The sequence below is a fragment of the Lissotriton vulgaris genome, chromosome 6 (assembly GCF_964263255.1).
Source record: "Lissotriton vulgaris chromosome 6, aLisVul1.2, whole genome shotgun sequence".
Taxonomy (NCBI): Eukaryota; Metazoa; Chordata; class Amphibia; order Caudata; family Salamandridae; genus Lissotriton; species Lissotriton vulgaris.
The window spans coordinates 220,478,582-220,493,606 of NC_141694.1; the positions used below are offsets into that span (position 1 = coordinate 220,478,582).

Consider the following 15,025-nt stretch of genomic DNA (forward strand, 5'->3'; position numbering starts at 1 on the left):
TTTTTTTTGTCTTACACTTGTGTCTTTACGCACCATAGGGTCTCCACATTCACTTAGATGATCTCCCATTTCCACAGAGTCACCCAGCCATTTTGAAGTTTAGGTTGCCCCTCTTTATTTTTATTTGTGCTTTGTTTTTTTCTCCCATGTCCTTCCAAGCCCTGATGAGTCACATCTCCTTCAAGGTGTGACTAAACGTGTGTCGGTTAGCTATTATCATATGTACTGATGCAGATTGACTTATAAATCTTCTCTACATGCGAAAACCTGGTGTTTGACCTTCATTTCATCCATCTGAACTTTGTTTCTAATTGTTGAGTCCTGACATCAGGACCGATTACTATGTAAGCGTGTGCACAGGACTTGTTTCTAATACAGGAACGTATTTACATCATTGCATAAGGGTAACTAGTGCAACTGCGGCTTCCTGTTTCTAGGATACTGTGACCGATGAGCAGAATAACCTTTGACAATGAAAAGCATGACTTGCATAATAAAGAATACCGCAGCGTAGCCTGAACCCCATCATAAAACTTTTGCGTCTTTGATTTTTCTTTTTTACGAATGCTCATAATTTCATGGCCGATAACTATATATAGTAGATCAATTTAATATACTAATATGGTAATTTTTTGAATCTTGCTAAGAAGGTCTATGCAAGTGTGGATTTATTCTTGTAAGTTGCCTGTGACTGTTCTGAATTTGATTTCCCAAATTCCTACTCACCTGCTTGTGCACTTTTTGTAGGCGCGGGGGAAAAAGAGACAGAAAGGATGGTTTCCTGCTAACCATGTGAACATATTGGGCCCCAGCACTGATAAAAATACTCCCAGTTTTTCTCCAGGTAAGAGGAAGCTTGTGTTTGTTTATAGTTTTTACAAATGTCACTGTTTATTTTCGAAACTCCCACTCAAGATGTGTTTGCCCCAAGATAAAGCCTGTACTGCAGTTAATCATGAATTTTAAGTAAAGTAAATTCCCTCTATCTGATTGCACTGATCAAGGTAACAAAGGATAATTTAGAACATTTGTAATGCTAGTTAATTGTTAGCTAATGAATAAGTGCTGGAAAGTCGTTACGCACTAGAATCAGTTGAGAAATCAGCTCCTCTGAAGGGGACAGAGAAAAGACCTCTGGAAACCTTGACGTCTCTGTGACTTCTTCAAAGGAGAGTGGAAAAGCCTAGACAAGGTCCACTTAGACTTCTTGGGCTTCTTCTACAACTTAGACTCACCAAAAGATTTTAGTTCAAAGATGATTACTTGCGGGACTGGCAACGAGAATGGGCATTGGACTGAGTCCTTCACGTTGTAAGGGAGCGACCTTTACCTTATTTCCTGCACTGATTGGTGACTTACAGCTTGGTTTTGCAGTCCCAGATTATCTTCAGATTCATAAGGGCACACTCCCTAAACAACTTAAAGTTCTTTCCTGAAGCTACACACCATAGGCGTTTCTTGTGAGATCCGTCACAAGCATTTGTTTGTGACAATCCCTGCAAGACTTAAAGGCTGTGGTTTTAGGCGGTTTTAGAAGGTGACATTTCCCTTCCATATTGGAGAATGTTTTGAGGTAAACCACTCCTCACCTCCTAAGAAAAAAAGGAGTTCGCTCTAGATCACTGTATGAAGTAACAAAAAGACAGGTATTTTGACATCAGCACAAATGGGTAATGCCTATATACTGCTCCAGTCGTCACTTCTGGAGATGAGCAGAGTCCACACAAAGTCGCACAATGCCACCTATCAGCACTCGGGTGCTGTGCTGATAAATCTTCCAGATCCAGTCTGGTATCTAAGGATATTCTAAAGGAGGGGAATCTGCTGTTAGCTAGAGTATCTGATCTACCTGAAAGGGTGTTACTGAAGGTAAGGTGCTTGTTATAGAGAGTAGCCTTGGTCTTTGCAGGCCCACATATATGTCTAGGCTTCTTAGCCTTTAGGTTCTGGGTACAAATACTTTCTTGCCTATGCTAACTGAAATGTTGTGGTCGTAGATTGATAAGATGCAGATGACTCCTGGCAGGAGATTCACCAGTGCACAATAAGCACTCCCCCCCCTCCTTAACCCCCCCTCCTGCAAATGTAGAATTTGAAGTACAGTATTGGCAAGGCATGAGTCCTTTCAATTTAGTGGCGCTCCTGCTCTACTAAACAAAAGAACGTTTGCCTCACAAACAGCTATTGAGTGTCCTGTCCATTCTCTGAGATGCCCTTTCAGAGTCTGTGGAACCCATATTACACCCAATATTGCTCTGAAAATGATTACCAACCATATCTGTGCAAAAACAGTGATGATCACCTGTAATGTTATGTACAAGCAAGCTAGAACAGGCAACCGAAGAACGAGGCCAACTGGCTGACTGTAGTGAAGCAAAACACCTTGCAGCAGTGATAGCACGTTAAGAAAGATTGTCAACTATGACAGTAGAAGGAGCAAAAAGATGCACCTGCACCAAAGAGCCGTTGGCTGGGAGGCATTGTAATAAATTTCACTCAAGATGGCCATCAATTATAGCTCAAAAGAGTTTCCAAAATGCTCAACAGCCATTGATGAAAGGCGTTTCAGTGTTGTTATTCCACGAGTTGGGAGGTAACATGTATTTTAATGCCAATACCCCCTCGAAAGGCTACTTAATAAGGAGCTTTATAAGGGAGCGCGCCTAAGCACACAAAAACAAGGCTTTGACACATAAGAGAGCTGGCATTTAAATGAATAAACATTCATAACAAGCAACAACATTTTGAGCATAGGATTAAGCAAAGGACAACGGTTCTTCACGTAGTACTAAAAAAGTCCACACTCTACACCTGGAAAAATAATTACTCCTAGTAGTGTTTTAAGGCAGGGCACACAAACACAATGTTGCTATGTGCAAGCAAATGAGACCACAGATGTAGCATTGAAGTGGAAATCATCACTTTGCAATGTCTCTTTGATGATCCAACGGCTCATTTCATACAACTATATCATCCTCATCATTGGCCCATCACAAGGCAAGGACTGAGCAACGCCCCCCGCCCCCGAACCATCCTGATCTGTGTACTTTTGATCCCACATTTTCTATTGTAAGAACAGTCTGCCTGCCAGTCTTTGTTCGTATCATCACACATCACACACAAAGCATGCATTCTTGTCCCACGGATGATGAACACAAGTGACCCTAATTGGGAGGGTTGTAAGGACATTATACTGAAAAAAGGCAGTAGGTAGACTGTCTAAAGTTATAAACAATTAGTAGAGTAGAGAGGGAGAGATAGTTTTCTGTGTTCATTGTCTGGTTGCCCTATTTTGGTCATGTCGGAGAAATATTTCCACTCTTTTGGCATTCAGTTTCCTTACTGATGTCCTGGAATTTATCAAACGGGGGATAACCACCTGATTCCAGCAAGTTCATTTGGCAAAACACACAAGATGCAAGTTTCCAAATCAACAGTCCAATCTGATAGAGACAAATAGCTGCAGATACCTTATCTTAGAATCCTCCCTAGGCACCAGACTGGATCCGGAATTTTTTTTGCCAGTACATCTGCTTGCTGGCAGAAGGCGTTGATTGACTTCGCAGAGATGTAGTCTCCCAAATCGGATGTCAACTGAGTCTAATAAACCCTTCCCTGATGCATTGATGTCAGTACCGTCTTTTCTGCGCTAGCAACGTGGATCCACACTGCAGTTTCTTCTGCTGTTTTTTGGTCTACTTGACTTTTTTTTATCGACGAAGCAGTGTTCTCTTTTTTCTCTCTTCTTCAATGTCCTCGGGTTTTAAGCCCTGTGAGTCCTGTGTATGACAGATGTCTGTCACGGACCCTCACTCGGTTTGCATGGGGTGCCTGGGTGAGCACCATGACTTTGAAGAGTGGGACTCCTGTCGCCAGTTTAGACCGAAAGCATACAGGGTACGTCGCATGAAGTCTTCTCATTGTCCTAATTCCCATACACTCTCCATGGACCGACTGTGCCTACAGAGGAGCTGTTTCCGCGGGCATCATTCTCCTTCTATGTCAGGCGGTAAGTCTTGGTGTCGGCAGTCGAAGTCGCAGTGGCTCCCTACCCCCCCCCCCCCCACCCCACTCCCCCTTCGTCGCCTGCCACTGGTCCCCACTCTTCTGTTGAAGTGTCGGGACATGAGTCCCCCCCAGGTTCCCCCACCTGTCGTGTGGCCCGGGCGCCATTGACCTAGATGAGACAATATTCTCAAACCCTTCATTCTATTCTTGGATCTCACCTCCCTCTGAAGCGCCCTTGGGCCCTACGGAAGTACATGAGGTTGTGCCAGTGACCCCGCTGGCAGGTTTTCCCCCGCTTCGGGGAGGCCTCCTGTGCCTGAAATCTTAGCGACGCCGGTGCAGAGCCTGTCAAGGCTCTCACCTTCGACTTTCTTCTGGTCTGTCGACTCCGATGTCGCCATCTGACTCCTGTCTGCTGGCCCCCATACTGGTGGAGTTGATGCCGATTGATACTCCTTACAAAATCGAGGCATCACCTTCTCGACGTTGACTGGCTTTGGTTATGGCGTTGAATGCAGCGCTGACGGAGCAGACTGTCTCAGAATCCCTTCCTCTGGTTTTTCCTTCTGAGGACCATATTTGTAGAAGTACAACAGGTGGTGTGGTGTTTCCCCCCCTCTCATTTTGGAGATGGCTCCACCCCCTGATTCAGTCTAACTGGTTACTTGACTTGGGTGACATCAATGTCTTGGAATCTTCTCCAGCCTCCAGTCTCCTCCTGGTTTGGCTACGCAGGTGAGTTCCGCTCTGGCGGACATGCTCAATCGAGTTTTGGTTGTACTGGATTTACAACTTCCTTCGTCAGCAGACCCTTTAATTGGCGGTCTACATCCTGACCAGTCTTAAAGCTGAGCCTGTTCTTCCTTATAGTGACTGTCTTTTTGATATCCTACTGTGTGTTTGGGCTAAACCTGAAAAGATGGCCCCTTGAGGATCGCTCTATTTCTCACAAGCATTTTCTGGCCCCGTAGAAGCCCCCCTGTCTTCTTGGACATCCCTCTACTAGGAGCTTTGTAGTTCAGGCTGTTTGGCCACCCAAAATATTGATTTTCTCCCTCTTGTCCCCCCGCAGACAGATGCTAGGAAATTTGACACTTGTGGTAGGTACATTTTCTCTTCTTCTATCGCTGTCCTGAGCTTTGTGACCACTTCTTGTGTCCTCGCCCGTTTCTGCCATGCCTTGTGATACTCAGTGAAACGCCTCTTTCCCTCCCTTCCGGATGAAGTCAGGAAAGCTATTGTTCCCCCGGTACGTGATGGGCAGCAAGCAGCCACTCTTAGCATCAGCTGTGGTATAGATACCACAATTCTTTTGTTCAGGGTATGGCCTCTTCCATAGCTTAACGTCAGCATGCATTGTTGCGTCCTGTGAGAAGGTGGCCTGATATGCAGTGCTCACTATTCTAGTGAACACTATGTATCAGTCCAGCAACCCTTATTGATGATTGGTTGTAAGTCAACCTTATAGACCAGCTATCCTAGTAGCGTGGATACGAGCAGTCTAAGGCTAAAGACTCGAGAGGGCGTGTTAAGCCAGCTGTTATACCACATATACCCCTTGAACACCAAGTGAAAGGACACCACACAAGTGTTATGAAAATAAACAGTTATTTATTAAAGATCACAACAGCCCTGTACTCTTTATGAGGACAGGGTACTTAGCACAAACCAAAACTCTTACAAAAATACTTAAGTTAGCACAGTATATACAAATGCCCGAGGGGCACGGAAAACCATATACTTGAAAAGTGGAATGCGAAATTACTAGCAGGTAAGTACAGTACTAATAGCCTTTGGAATCGCTAGGACTTGACTATAGAATCGTTAGATTACTTCTAGGAGACCCAGGGGACTCGGGTGCAGTGTGTGCACTCTCACGCGAGATGCGGGACAAAGTCTATGGTAGCTAGAATTTGCAAAGTTAGTGTTCTCGGGCGAACCCGACCTGGTAGGGAGAAAACGAAAGTAGATTCTGACCCTTGGATAGTGAGGCTATGCTGGGGCACCGAAATGCCGAAGTTACCTAGCCCAGGGGCTGCAGCTGCATAGGACTCAAAAGACGTCGGGAATCCTCGTTGACGGACCAGGAGCCTGGAAGAAAGAAGTTGCTGGCAGGCGACCAGTGAAGAAAGTTCGGTGGATCCAAGCCTGGATCGATGGAAGATGACACCTGAAAGCAGAGGGGACCAAGTTCGAGACTACTAGCCAGTAGTCAGTGGGTACCAGGAGGGCACCGGATGGTAGCCACCTCGACAAGGCGTGTGGGTGACGCTGGGCTCGGAGATCTCACGGACCAGGAGGCGTTGTCGGCGACCAGGAAGGAGGATCGAGCTGTCCCACGAAGATAGAAGCTGTCGGCGTCGCTGGACCCAGGATTGGGCAACAAAGCCTTGGCAAATTCAAGCCCACGCGGTGGACCTAAAATGGCGTCTGGAGTGGACCAGGAGGGTCCAGGGTGCCTCTCTTCAAGAAGGAAGCAAGGGCCAGTCTGGAGCAACCAGACCAGCAGCAGTGTTGTCATCGGGCGTCGTTCAGAAGGCCACAAGCCAGCCGGCTAGTAGCCAAACAACGCGGTGCACAGCAAACAGCAGAAGGGCCCCACGCCGATCGTGGAGATGCAGGGAGGCTGATCTTGGGTGCTGAAGCTGCGCAGGGTTGGGGCTTCTCGGACCCCAAAGCACTCACCAGTGGAAGACTCGGTGGGCTTGTTACAAAGAAGTCGTGCAGTCTTGGCGATCGTCGGTCCCTCGAGGTCTCGTTGCACTCACGGTTCTCAGCTTTGCTGTAGAGGTGAGTAGAGGTCAGAGGTGCCAGGGAAGCCGGGTCTCGTCGAGCTGGGTCGTCGGATTCGTGATGAAGGACTTGCAGCAGACCGCAGTGTTCTTTAGGATGGTGCCTGCGGATGCAGGGTGACTACTCCTTAGCCACAAGGGAGAATCTTGAGGAAGAAATCGTGAAGTCCTTTCGCAGAAAGTCGTGTCTTGATTCCAAAGATGATCTAATTTGAACAGGGGGCCCGCTCCCATCTTTATACTAAAAAAGGGGGCTGACCCGGTGACTAGGTCCTGCCTATGGGTGGGACTAGGAGGGGGGTGGTTACACCCCTCTGCCATGCCGGACTTTCCCCAGGCCAGGGGCTGGTGTGCCCCTGGAACTGGTTCTGACCGGCCTATGCGTAGTGAGCACCGGGGTGCCACTCAGCAGTCACCTTCCTGAAAAGCCCTGCCTACCCAGGATACACAAAACCATGTCTGGGACGGTGCTAGCACCGCCCCTGACAGGAAACCCTTTGTCCAGGCTCCCCTCGCTGGAAGGACTCCCAGCTGCAGGGGGTCAGACTCGTGTCTGTGGTGGCAGCATCCATTTTGTGGAGCTGATGCTTCGTTTAACTTTAACCGGGGTTCACAGTTACATACATGTCGTGTCCCTCTAGAAGGGTGGAATGCTAACCCCGTCGCCAGAATTGGCGAGGGGTTAGTATTCCAATCCGTATGACACCTTACTCGACATGTTTTGATAAAGCAATACCAAAGATAGCATTTAACCGCAAGGATTATAATGCACTTAAGAGTATATGGTATGCGATATCATGGAACAGCTATTAGGACTTGGTTCCGCAAGCTGCAGACAGGCTCAGCTCATGCCAGAGCACCATCTCACACAATTCCAAGCACTCTGCCTTCAGGACTGTTAAGGCCTGCCATAGGAGTGACTGATAGGAATCTGTGTGTCCATTTTAGGGTTAGATATGGGTATACTATATCTATAGCAAAGGGTGATTACACGACTTTGCCCCAGCTGTCATGCAGCCAGTTGTGTCAAATTTAGGAGGCCAGCCAGGGGTGGCATAATACATGCTGCAGCCCCTGGCAGCCCTGGGTACACCCATGCCCTGAGCTACAGGGTCTGATAGGGTGGCCCAGTACCAACTGGAAATGTACCTAGGGTACATGGAATCCATTTTAAAGAGAGAGCAGTAGGCCTGGGGTCCTGATTGGCAGGGTCCCAGGTCGACTATGTCCAAGACCAGCTAAAACACAGGGAAAAAAGTTGGGGGCAACCATAGTCAGGATGTACCTTCCTACACAACCCCCCACCCCAAACGAAAGGAGATAAGGCTATCCTTGTCCAGGTAAGCCTCTATTACCTAAGTGGCCATATAAGGAAGGACCAGCTCTGGCTTGGTTTCCCCCTGTGTCATGGTCCACTAGGCAACCCCTCACCCTAAGGGTATCTGAGGGTCTCCACCATAGGGAATCTCTGTCTCTGGTGTGTCTTGGGAAAGAAGAAGGCTGATGCTGGGATGGAGTACTGAAGTGAGGCTCCTCTACCTTTGGGCTCAACTTCCTCCAATCACCATTCATCATGTGTGCCTTTCTTTCTTTAGCTGAGATGCACTGAGCTCTCAGGGTCAGCCTCTGGCTACCTAAAGCTGGAGGCTGAGTCCCTCTGTTTGGCTTACTGGAGGGACAGGTCAGTTCTGGGGTTTTTAGGCCCCATGTTTGGCTGTGCCCAACAGTGTCCAGCTGTGGGAGTTCCCTAACTACTTTTAAGGGGGATCCCTCAGGAGTCTGTTCTATTTTCACTTGGCTAGGTTTACCAGCTTCAGTGATCCTAATCTGCTGATTAAGGGGTTCTTTTGGACAGGGGGCCCTTTTGGGTCCACCACTGGCCTCCCTGGTCTCTTCAGCCCTGGGCTGACTGAGGCAGGGTAGAGAGGTGCAGGTTACCTGCTCCAGACTGGGTCCCACCTGGGAAGGGTCCACTGCCATCAGGGGCTCTGCCAGGCTAGGCCTGACTACCTCTGGGGCAGTTCCTTCAACAGGGGTAGAGTCAGTTCCCTGAGGAGGCTGGCTCTCACCTAGTGTCTGGGAGGGGGAAGACTCTTCTTCCTCCTCAATGCTCTCTGTTTGAGTGGAGTGATCCATTGTTTCAGGCTTCACAACCTCACTATCTGTCTGAGTAGAGGCTGAGACCATTTCAACCTTGCCAACCTTTTCAGGAGGGCACTCAGTCTGTGTTTGGGCTGTGACTGTCACAGCCTTCCTATCCTGTTCTAGAAAGTCTGTCTGAGCCTGGGCAGTGGCTACCACTGCCCTTCCAACCTTTTCAGGGAGGAATGGTGCTTGGACTGGGGCTGTAGCTATTACTGCCCCACTAACCTGTCTGGATAGGCCTATCATTCTGGAGTGAGTTTCTTGCTCCACCTCAGCCCATGCTGAGAGTTCCAGGTCATTCCCCAGTAAGCAATCTACAGGTAGGTTATCTGTCACTGCCACTCTCATGGGCCCTGTGACATTACCCCAGCTGAGCTTGACTACTGCCATGGGATGCCTTCTCTTCACTCCATGAATGTCTGTCACCTGATAAGGAAAACCAGGGGTCAGTTGAGCAGAGGGGACCAGATGGTCACTCACCATGGTGAGGCTGGCCCCTGTGTCTCTGAATGCCTCAACTCTTTGACCATTCAGTAAAACTTCTTGTCTATACTTTCCCAAAATGTGGGGTCCAGTAGTGAAGTTGGCAAACCCCATGCCAGTCTCACAGACAAGAGTGTGGTCAGGGAACCTGGTTAGGCCATAGTCCTCCTGATTGCCCAAAGTAATGCCCACCACATTCTTGGGGGCACTCCCACCACCTGGGGGATTACCACTAGTGGTAACAGGAGGTTTAGGAGTATTACCTGGGGGTATATTTCCCTTATTACCATTTTTAGGGCAACTGGCATTACTTTTGTAATGGCCCACCTGTTTACAGGTATGGCAATAAGGTTTCTTCTGTTCTGAAGGAGTGTTCTGGGACCCACCACCCTTGTTGGAGTTTTGGGGCCCTTGGGAAGTCTTCTCTGTGGATTTATCCCCACCCTTCTCTTGAGGCTTGGTTGATTCCTTTTTCTGGTCACCACCCTGGTTTTTAGGCCTAACCCTGGTTCTGACCCATTTGTCTGCCCTCTTACCCAATTCCTGTGGAGAGGTCAACTCAGAGTCTACCAGGTGCTGATGTAATAGCTGGTTCTGACAATTATTTAAGATTTGCTCCCTCATAATTAGATTATACAATCCTTTAAAATCAGTAACCTTACTACCCAGTAGCCAGCCTTCAAAAGCCTTAGTGGCACAATCAACAAAGTCAGTCCAATCTTGAGACTGAGTTTTCTGGGTGTCTCTGAACAGCATCCTGTATTGTTCAGTGGTTAAACCAAACCCATCAACCAGTGTATTCTTCAAGATTTTGTAATTGTTAGCATCCTCCACCCTTGTGGTGAGGAGCTTATCTCTACCTTTACCATCAAAGGAGAGCCACAAGATAGCTTCCCACTGACTTTGGGGAACACCTTGCACAGTGCAGGCTCTCTCCAAAGCAGTAATCCATTTGTGGATGTCATCCCCTTCTTTAAAGGGGGGCACTATCTTATTCAGGTGCTTTGTATCAAAACTCCTTTCCCTATTGCTAGGTTTATTGCTGCCACCAGTGGGCTGTAGCCCACATAATTCTTGCTCTCTAGCAAGGGCAAGTCTCTCTTTGGCCAGGGCAAGTTCTTCCCTTTCAATCCTCAGTTTGATTGCCCTTTCTTCAGCTTCATACACTCTCCTCTTAGGGGAAGACATCCCTCTGTGAGAAGAGTTGAGAGAGCCATTGGTTCGAAGGGATCTGTTAGAGCCTCTTGATAGATACCTAACTCGTCCATTCCCAATGTTAAGCTGACCGGAGAGTGGGCCCAGGAGTCCCCTAGTACCAATCTCATGTCTGCTTAAGTTGGACCTGGTTAGTCTGCTGACTTCTACCTGTCCCTTATCTGCCTCATCCCCTGACAACTGGTCCTCATCCTCATCCTCAGCATCATCTGCTTCCTGGAGGGGATGTTCCTGGCTATCAAAGGGTCCCTGTAAGGAGGGCAAACTTCCTTCTGGATTAGAAGGGTCTGGGTTACCAGCCCTACTGGCATCATAAGCCTCTAAGAGACCAATCAGAAAGGAAGTGGTGGGGTTAGACCCCTGTTTTAGTTTCCTGAGAGTACACACTTGTCTCATCTCATGGAAGCTAAGAGCAGCATATTTTGAAGTAAGGACCTGTGGAGGGTCCACTGACACAAGGGGATACTCAGAGTTTCCTCCTTTGTCTGACATGCTGATTCTAGTGTGGTGTAAGTGATGCACCTACCTACACTATGTGTTTACCTACTGATCCCTTGCTAAGAGTTGCAGCCAAGGTGTGCTAAGCCTTGAGGAGCCGCAACAGCTGGTTCAGTAGAACTCAGAGTATTCTAAGCTTAGTTATATGTACTAACAGTACTTATGTGATCTTTCAACAAGATATTCTTAGGATACGTGTGGTAAAACAACAGCAAGCTCAAATCCCACCGCTGCCACCAATGTGAGAAGGTGGCCTGATATGCAGTGCTCACTATTCTAGTGAACACTATGTATCAGTCCAGCAACCCTTATTGATGATTGGTTGTAAGTCAACCTTATAGACCAGCTATCCTAGTAGCGTGGATACGAGCAGTCTAAGGCTAAAGACTCGAGAGGGCGTGTTAAGCCAGCTGTTATACCACATATACCCCTTGAACACCAAGTGAAAGGACACCACACAAGTGTTATGAAAATAAACAGTTATTTATTAAAGATCACAACAGCCCTGTACTCTTTATGAGGACAGGGTACTTAGCACAAACCAAAACTCTTACAAAAATACTTAAGTTAGCACAGTATATACAAATGCCCGAGGGGCACGGAAAACCATATACTTGAAAAGTGGAATGCGAAATTACTAGCAGGTAAGTACAGTACTAATAGCCTTTGGAATCGCTAGGACTTGACTATAGAATCGTTAGATTACTTCTAGGAGACCCAGGGGACTCGGGTGCAGTGTGTGCACTCTCACGCGAGATGCGGGACAAAGTCTATGGTAGCTAGAATTTGCAAAGTTAGTGTTCTCGGGCGAACCCGACCTGGTAGGGAGAAAACGAAAGTAGATTCTGACCCTTGGATAGTGAGGCTATGCTGGGGCACCGAAATGCCGAAGTTACCTAGCCCAGGGGCTGCAGCTGCATAGGACTCAAAAGACGTCGGGAATCCTCGTTGACGGACCAGGAGCCTGGAAGAAAGAAGTTGCTGGCAGGCGACCAGTGAAGAAAGTTCGGTGGATCCAAGCCTGGATCGATGGAAGATGACACCTGAAAGCAGAGGGGACCAAGTTCGAGACTACTAGCCAGTAGTCAGTGGGTACCAGGAGGGCACCGGATGGTAGCCACCTCGACAAGGCGTGTGGGTGACGCTGGGCTCGGAGATCTCACGGACCAGGAGGCGTTGTCGGCGACCAGGAAGGAGGATCGAGCTGTCCCACGAAGATAGAAGCTGTCGGCGTCGCTGGACCCAGGATTGGGCAACAAAGCCTTGGCAAATTCAAGCCCACGCGGTGGACCTAAAATGGCGTCTGGAGTGGACCAGAAGGGTCCGGGGTGCCTCTCTTCAAGAAGGAAGCAAGGGCCAGTCTGGAGCAACCAGACCAGCAGCAGTGTTGTCGTCGGGCGTCGTTCAGAAGGCCACAAGCCAGCCGGCTAGTAGCCAAACAACGCGGTGCACAGCAAACAGCAGAAGGGCCCCACGCCGATCGTGGAGATGCAGGGAGGCTGATCTTGGGTGCTGGAGCTGCGCAGGGTTGGGGCTTCTCGGACCCCAAAGCACTCACCAGTGGAAGACTCGGTGGGCTTGTTACAAAGAAGTCGTGCAGTCTTGGCGATCGTCGGTCCCTCGAGGTCTCGTCGCACTCACGGTTCTCAGCTTTGCTGTAGAGGTGAGTAGAGGTCAGAGGTGCCAGGGAAGCCGGGTCTCGTCGAGCTGGGTCGTCGGATTCGTGATGAAGGACTTGCAGCAGACCGCAGTGTTCTTTAGGATGGTGCCTGCGGATGCAGGGTGACTACTCCTTAGCCACAAGGGAGAATCTTGAGGAAGAAATCGTGAAGTCCTTTCGCAGAAAGTCGTGTCTTGATTCCAAAGATGATCTAATTTGAACAGGGGGCCCGCTCCCATCTTTATACTAAAAAAGGGGGCTGACCCGGTGACTAGGTCCTGCCTATGGGTGGGACTAGGAGGGGGGTGGTTACACCCCTCTGCCATGCCGGACTTTCCCCAGGCCAGGGGCTGGTGTGCCCCTGGAACTGGTTCTGACCGGCCTATGCGTAGTGAGCACCGGGGTGCCACTCAGCAGTCACCTTCCTGAAAAGCCCTGCCTACCCAGGATACACAAAACCATGTCTGGGACGGTGCTAGCACCGCCCCTGACAGGAAACCCTTTGTCCAGGCTCCCCTCGCTGGAAGGACTCCCAGCTGCAGGGGGTCAGACTCGTGTCTGTGGTGGCAGCATACATTTTGTGGAGCTGAGGCTTCGTTTAACTTTAACCGGGGTTCACAGTTACATACATGTCGTGTCCCTCTAGAAGGGTGGAATGCTAACCCCGTCGCCAGAATTGGCGAGGGGTTAGTATTCCAATTCGTATGACACCTTACTCGACATGTTTTGATAAAGCAATACCAAAGATAGCATTTAACCGCGAGGATTATAATGCACTTAAGAGTATATGGTATGCGATATCATGGAACAGCTATTAGGACTTGGTTCCGCAAGCTGCAGACAGGCTCAGCTCATGCCAGAGCACCATCTCACACGATTCCAAGCACTCTGCCTTCAGGACTGTTAAGGCCTGCCATAGGAGTGACTGATAGGAATCTGTGTGTCCATTTTAGGGTTAGATATAGGTATACTATATCTATAGCAAAGGGTGATTACACGACTTTGCCCCAGCTGTCATGCAGCCAGTTGTGTCAAATTTAGGAGGCCAGCCAGGGGTGGCATAATACATGCTGCAGCCCCTGGCAGCCCTGGGTACACCCATGCCCTGAGCTACAGGGTCTGATAGGGTGGCCCAGTACCAACTGGAAATGTACCTAGGGTACATGGAATCCATTTTAAAGAGAGAGCAGTAGGCCTGGGGTCCTGATTGGCACGGTCCCAGGTCGACTATGTCCAAAACCAGCTAAAACACAGGGCAAAAAGTTGGGGGCAACCATAGTCAGGATGTACCTTCCTACACGTCCTTCCAGATTTTTGAAGGCCGTACAAAATACTTTACTTGACATGCCTTTTGATGGCGCTTCCCTTTTTGTCACACACTCTGACTTAGCCTTATGCTGGTTTAGAGATAGTCATGGTCGTGTTGAGTCTTAATTATTTGTTGTACCAATGTTGTCAGGGATAGTTTGTTTCTCCTTTTATTGACTCTCGCCCACCTTCATAGGGTGGGCAGAGTACTCTCTCCCTTCCAGGTTTACACCCGTTGTGGTGTTCCTGCTTTCTGCAAGTAATTTTCTTCTCAATTATGCTGTCAATGACATGTTTAATTTCCAGCCACCTGGAACACATCTTGCTTTGCGGCCTCGTAGGAGTCTGTTCTTACTGCTTCATTCTGCCTCTTGATTTTTCTACCTGAATGCTTACTCTGTATTGGGTGGTCTGTTACATTGTGCAAATGCACTGTAGCCTTCATCTCTGTTTTCGGGGACCTTATTTTGTGCACCTTAGAGGCGTTTTAAAAGCTGGCTATACACTTTTTTTTATCATTGGAGGTCCCTTTTTTAAAATCTGTTTCCGAGGATAGTTTCCTTGACCAACGGTGGTTGCTCTTTATTTGTTGTATGTGTTCGCTGCGGCTGAGCACACTGTGTTTGTTCCTTCCATTGGTTCTGAGCCTGGACTCTATGGTCTATTGTCCCTGGTCCTTTTGCATTCCTTCATTGTAGTTTGCATCCTTTTTTGGGACTGCCTCTTTACTGATTCTATACTTTGCTTCTCATGGCCCTGTAGCTTTCTACTCTCTGCAGGCTTCCCATAGTCCTTCCTGCAGATGATTCCTTCAGTGTGCATCTTGCTTCACCTGTCATCTTTCGGATAGTCTGGTCCCTACCCATCTTTTGGACCACTTATTTCTATTTGGGGTTCTTTGATGAGGTCTGGTCCT

At 48.4% G+C, this 15,025-nt stretch overlaps 1 protein-coding gene across 4 annotated transcripts in view; it reads left to right on the forward strand.

Annotated features, from left to right (window-relative positions):
* The window catches only part of ITSN2 (intersectin 2), a 1,355,209-nt gene that overhangs the window by 1,099,061 nt on the left and 241,123 nt on the right, over positions 1–15,025 (forward strand). For all 4 annotated transcript variants that reach the window (XM_086926255.1, XM_086926257.1, XM_086926256.1 and 1 more), the window contains one exon: positions 748–844. In XM_086926255.1, coding sequence (XP_086782381.1) covers positions 748–844 — 97 coding nt within the window. The remainder of the gene's footprint in view (positions 1–747; positions 845–15,025) is intronic.